The following is a 6491-nucleotide window of genomic DNA, read 5'->3' as shown; positions in this document are numbered from 1 at the left end:
AGCGTCGTGATGCTTTGAACGAAATTGTTATCCTTGCCCTGTTGCAGCATGAGAACATCATCGCGTACTACAATCACTTCATGGATAACACCACGCTGCTGATTGAGCTGGAGTACTGTAATGGTGAGATCCCTACTCCCACTTACAAACAGGCGGCTGCCACATTGCTGAGTCAGCCTCCTGCAGAACCTGGAAGGAGTATTCCTGGGGTGTCCTCTGGGGAGTGGAGGAGTGGAGGTGAATTCTGCTGCGTAGCTTCTGAAGAAGAGACTGGGAACCCTGTTGATTAATTTGTGTCTCAGGTGCCAAATAAAGAAGCCTAGTAGTTAGTGCAGGCAGTTCAGGCAGTGGATGACTTCTTGAGTCTTCTGAGTAGCTGGTACAGTGGCAGAAGTGTTTTATTGGTAATGTACACGTACAATGCTCCTTGCTTTGTTCTTTTAGGAGGACAGTTGGAAAAGACCATGAGGATATTCGTGTCTCTGCAAGTACACAACAGGGCTGGTTTTCAGTAGTGTCTCTTAAATGGTGTCTCTCCATTCGGCAATTATAAATCAGAGCTTAAAAATCTACTGGCACACTGGAATCAGGACTTTTTCCTGCCTTGTGCTATCACCTTGTACGTTTACTATTAAAAAAGAAATAAAAAAATCCGGTCCTTCTGGTGGTGAAAACTTTAAAATTCCATCCAAGACTGGATGATTCCATCCATTTAGACTTATGGATATTGGTTTTGCCAAGAGTAGATAAGTCGGTATTGTTTGGACTTAGCAGGGGAAAGTCCCAGCTAAGACGGAGAGGTAGGAGGATTTGAGATGAAAATCTGAGTTGCAGCTGCTCTTAGACAGCTGAAAGGGGAGGTCATGTACAGCTAACACTGCTAGAACAGGATGCCTGCTTAGGGCTGTAATATGGTTCCTATTTGGATGAGTGGGACAATTCCCCTGGTTAGGTATCCTGTGTGTGTTTGGGGGTTACCTTAAGCCTTGGCAGAAACTTTTTTTGGTGGAAAAGGCTGTCATCATGTTGTCATCATCTTGGACAGAGTGCTTTCACTGGGACAAGTTGGGGAGGACAACAGAGTTGCTCAAAGTATTTTTGAAAGGTGTCAAGCGCCCTGGTTGGCAGGTTGTCCAAAGCTGGTTTTGCTTCTCTGCTTTTTGTTCTTGTGCAAAGTGGAGTCCAGTGCAAGAGTAGGGGAACATTAACTCTGATGCACCATTTATTTTAGGAGTACTCTGTGTAAGTTACTTAGCTGCCCTGGAAAGACTGCATGCTTGGGGCCATTATAAATTCATTGGAGAATGAAGTTGCATAGTACCGATGTCCGTACATGTTTGTTAATGTCTCTAAACTGCTTGTTTTACTTTGGGACAATAATCAAGATATAGCCTAGGTTGCCTGAATATGTCTGAGTGGTGTAGAACTTGGGACATGAGAAAGAAGGAATTTCATTTAGACTTATGGATATTGGTTTTGTCAATGTGTTAATAGTTGTTTCTGTGGCTTTGGTTACAGTGTACCAGTCTGAGATAATTTGTGAGTAATTTTTAAAGAATGGCTGGACTAGTCACTATCAGACACTCCTCAGAATCCAAAGGTTTTACTGTTTAATTGGCACGTCTCTTCTGGAGATCTAGGAAAGACTTTCAAATTTGAGTAAATATTGGCCCCATTTTACAGAGAAGGAAGCCAAGTTGTTGATTTATTTGCCTATAGTTCTGTACGTATGTCATGGTACCATAAGACTTGGATTTATCATGGGATAACATCAGTGAATACATCTGAAATAGATTTGGGAATAAATATCCTATAAAATACATTTGTTGAAGAGAGAATAGAATGTCAGAAGGTTAGATGTGATTAGATGAAACAAAGAAGAAAGTAATGTGGTTTTCTTTTTAGTATGTGTGCATAGAGGTATTGGTTATCTGAGTAAAGAGGTAATTGGTCTCCTTGTGTAGGATTTTGGTGATGTAGTACCTGTCATGCTGCTCTTTGGTTCAGAAATGCTGAAAAAAAAATGGCAAAAAATCAAAGACGAGGAACAGCATTCACTAAAAGCCTGCATAGTCTGAATGACTGGGAAAGAGGTTCGTAAGAAGAGGCAGAAATTAATGCTTTGGTTAAGTTGTGAATGTGAAGAGTGATTTGTAGATAACTTGCAAATGTGAACATAAGGCAGAAGAGAGAAAAGCTGAGATGTTATAGCAAGGCCAAATGACAAGAAATTAAGCAAAAGGAATCTTAATTAGAATATCAGAAAAATCTTCCTAACATGGAAGTCTGAAATAAGTCCCTCAAGGAGGCAAGGGAGCCATTGTGACCTGCTTTGGACATCTCCAACTTGACAGGCCTGTGAAAATCGTACAGCACAAATCTGTCCTGCACCATACCCATGGGAATGGGAGAGGGCTTGGTGTTCTGTTACTATTAGGACATAATATATGATAATTGGGAAATGGAATAGCGACAGAATGTGATCAGAGATTTGGGATTTACTGGTAGGATGCTAATCTGACAGGGAATCTCACTGCCTGCAGCCCCCAGCATCATTTCTTTTAGCTCTCCTTGATTTTTAGTTTGCCGTCTTGAAATTCTGAGGTGCCCTGAAGAGTCTGCTGATTTCAGGCTTGTGTTGGTGATGCTGCTGTTGTGAACACTTTGTGAATTCTGCATTGATGTATTTGGCAGGGCAGATGAAGGAGAGAGGCAGGTCAGAGCTGGGCAGTAAGTGAGGAAAGGCAGTAACTTGTGCTTTCAGGGACTACTTTGAATTTATAATTGCTTTCTTTATCTTTTTTTAATGTATTATTCATTTAGATATCATGCCGAGCAAGACAAACTCACGTGATTTGGTGTACAGGTTATAAATGTTTACATATCCCAAGAAGCGCTTACAGGTAAAAAAGTAGGGACTGCTCGCCTATCTTATCGATTCACTTTTCAGAGAGTGTTAAATGATGGTGTTAAAAGAGAATCCTCTCTGCTTAAGCTTAAATATACTAGTGAAGTTCTTAGGTGGAAGAAGTATTTAATTTTGTGAGTGCCTGACCAATTTAAACGAAGAGTGCTAAGGGAGAACTGTAGCGATTCATTAGATCTCTTAGGGGATTTGAGTATTCCCAGCAGTACCCAAGCAGAGTAACTGCTGCCATTAACTAAGATGAACCTCTCTTGATTTTCTCACTCACTTATAATTACAGGAGGGAACCTCTACGATAAGATTCTGCGGCAGAAAGACAAGTTATTTGAAGAAGAGGTAATTTGGAGTGGTATGAGGGAGCAGTGGGCTGGCCTAATGTTCAGGGGATCTGTCTGGTTATCTGAGTATTTATACAAGATTTTTTCCTTAGTGCTGATGGGGGATTTCTGTGTATATCTGGGGACTGATATCCTTCCCCTCTTGTTGAATATTGCAAGCATTTATGGACTATCGGAAAGTTATTATTTTCCTTTTTGGCTGTCTATTAGCAGTATAAACTTCCAAGGCAGGAATAATGAAAGAGAGCGCTCAACTGACTTTGGTCACCTTATCGTCTTGGCTAACATTTAACTTTAAAACCTCTTTCTGTGTTTCTTCCTGGTTGGTACTCAATTTCTCTCTTTTCTTTACCGTTTTTTAGGTTCTTTTCTGAGTAATTACCTTGAATCTGTCTCACCATCTCACTTTTTTCTTTTCCCTTTTCCTTTTCTTTTTCTTTAAAATTATTTTCTGCTGTCTGCTTCTACCTCATGCTGAAGTGGTCAATGATTACATTTAGTTATCTTATATAATGACTTTTAACGCCTTCCGGCTCACGGTGAATGTTAAATAGTCACAGTTCGTATTCCAGAGAGCCCAACTGTAGATCTTTCCCAGGTGGTCATTAGCTGTCATTCCTAAGTCTTTTAACTCATTGAATTCTGGGATGCTTGTCAGGACAGACACTATGAACAGCACTAGAACAATCTACCTTTTGGAATATCTTTTCAGAGATTTCAGGAAACAGGAAATTCTAAATTTTCGTATTCCTGAAAGAGCATCTAAATAGTATGGTCAGGCCCTCTTGCTGTGCCTCTGTGTGACAGGGACGTTTGGGGTTTTGGGGGGAGTTTTTTAAGCCTCACATCAGGCTTTTATTGCTACCTTTGCAGATGGTGGTTTGGTATCTCTTTCAAATTGCATCAGCTGTGAGCTGCATTCATCGAGCAGGAATTCTTCACAGGTAAGTGTGGCATATGGTGAAGCTAAGGTAACCAGCACGGTTCATGGATGTGAGTGCAGAACTCCTTTGAGTAGCCTTTGCTTCTGTGTTTAAAGCAAGCACTGAGCTGTTCTCCAAAGCGTAGCTGGGCTGCACAGATGTTAAGTATCCTTCTGTAAAGAGTTCTTATTGGGCTACAAACTGTCCTGTGATAAATGCACGAGAAATTGTGTATATGAAAATGGAATTGCTGTCTCTGAGCAGAGTTAAACTCAAAAAAGTTAATCCATGTAGGAAGGAAGTAAATTGTCCCTTTATTGCCATAGCACATAAATGATGTTTGCTAAAGTGGGTAGGAAAAGCAGTTACCACAGGCCAAAGGTACTTCCTACTTGCTCCACAATTAATAGCTTCAAACCAACATGTACATCCTTCTGTAATTCCTGGAGGCTTGCAGTGATGAAGACTTTGCATTGGTCCATTGCTGTAATATAACCCGTGCGAAGATTTGTCCTACATTTGGCTGAATCTCATTTCTTTGGCCTGTTACTTAAAGAAGTAATATAGCTTGTTATCTGGCAGTGGTAATTTTGACATTGACTGAGATTTTAATGAGTAGCTAATGGTCTTTTTCTGTTGCCCGTTTCTGTTTGGGAGGGGTAAATTTCATGGCTTACATGTGCTTCACAGAGGCCGTGATGTTCTGGGGAGTACTGCATATGTAGACAGCTGTTTCCTGTGTGGTTGTGTCGTGTGCTGCACAGCATTCTCTAACTAATGAGCATAGCTGTGTGAGGATGTTTTCTGTGGGATAGCATCCTGATTGCTGCCATTCTGAATCTTTGGTAATTGGCAAGCCTTACTAATGCAGAGTTGGTACCCTACACTCAATAAAGTAGTGCCTAAGTTTTTGACCTGAAGCAGATGTCATGTCTGTCCTGCTTTGCAGTGATTTCCTGCTTACCACCTCTGTTGCCCATCTTCATGGCAAGGTTCACAGTCTAGGAACACGTGTGGCCCCAAATCTTTCCATGATAATGAATTGAACAGTTATTTAAATGTTTGCAGTGATTTCCTTCTGCTGCAGACATTGTCAGAGTGACCCAGGACTTTGCGATGCCCCAAGTGGATGAATGCAAAGTGCTGCTTTACTTGATGTTGTCCTGATCTACACTGGGAAGTTGTTGATGGTACGTTAGGAAAAGGGGGTGTTATGAAGTGTTGGCCATGGGAAGCGTATCACGCTGCGGGGGCTTCCTCTCTGTATTTACATCATCTTGTATTGATCTGTGAAACTACATATAAATTATTCTGTTTGGGAGAAAGTGTTTTCAATGAGTTTTGGAATTGAACATTTTTGTGGCCATCAGCCTTTTGATCTTCTGGGCATAGTACATCATGTTATGAAGAGTTGTTCTTGAGGCATAAGATAGAAGGACGTTATTTGTAAGTTCCAGAGTGACATCTGTTTCACACCCTCTGTGTGTGTGTTTAGATTTGCATACATACATATTCATGCATACATTTATGTTTTTAGTGAGCTCAGCGACTCCTGGCTTGGGTCTATTTATAAAACTAGGAAAAATAAGACCTGCTGAATGACCTTCATACGAGAAGAGACTGAGAGGGGGAAAAGAACTATCTTTGATCTGTGGCCTTTACATAGGTGTCTGGAGGATGAGCTTTTTAGACTGTGTTGTGTTTGTGTGGGGGTGTGATAAAACACGGATAGCTGCAGTTACTGCCCCAGTACTTGGAGTCAAATTGCCTTTGGAGAGCTCTGTGTATGTGTGTGTGAGTGCTGGCAGAGTAGCAAGTACCTCATTTTGGGGGGGGAGGTATAGTAGTGTGTGGAAAACTGAAATCCGGAAATATATTTGAGTGTCTGCATTTCTTTTTTTTTTTTTTTCCTTTCAGAGATATAAAGACATTAAATATCTTTCTAACCAAGGCAAACCTGATTAAATTGGGAGACTATGGGTTGGCAAAGAAGCTGAACTCTGAGTACTCTATGGCTGAGACTGTGAGTATCTGTCATCTTTGTGTGCATACTGAGGTGTGTTTTTCTTTCATCTCTGCATGCCTTGCAAAAGACTGGGGATGCTGTACATTCTTGCTGCTTGTTTTCTGTGGTTTTCCTTTCCCTCTCCTCTCAAGTTCCCTCAATGTTATCTCACTAACATTGGCATATTTGGTGGTGTGTTGCAGCCTGCGGTTACCCTTGCTCCCAGGTTACCTTTTGGAGGTCTGTCTCTCTACAAAGCAGCAGTAGACTAAAGAGAAGGGCCACTGTGGGCATGGAAT

General features: G+C 41.2%; 1 protein-coding gene across 1 annotated transcript in view; it reads left to right on the top strand.

The window, feature by feature from the left end:
- Window positions 1-6491, top strand: part of NEK9 (NIMA-related kinase 9) — a 23158-nt gene that overhangs the window by 1084 nt on the left and 15583 nt on the right. The window contains exons 3-6 of the mRNA XM_009887040.1: window positions 1-123; window positions 3207-3262; window positions 4138-4208; window positions 6105-6210. Coding sequence (XP_009885342.1) covers window positions 1-123; window positions 3207-3262; window positions 4138-4208; window positions 6105-6210 — 356 coding nt within the window. The remainder of the gene's footprint in view (window positions 124-3206; window positions 3263-4137; window positions 4209-6104; window positions 6211-6491) is intronic.

The sequence above is a fragment of the Charadrius vociferus genome, unplaced genomic scaffold (genome assembly GCF_000708025.1).
Source record: "Charadrius vociferus isolate BGI_N301 unplaced genomic scaffold, ASM70802v2 scaffold14, whole genome shotgun sequence".
Lineage (NCBI taxonomy): Eukaryota > Metazoa > Chordata > Aves > Charadriiformes > Charadriidae > Charadrius > Charadrius vociferus.
Note: the sequence above shows the minus strand (reverse complement) of the source record. Positions and strands in the feature narration are given on the sequence as shown.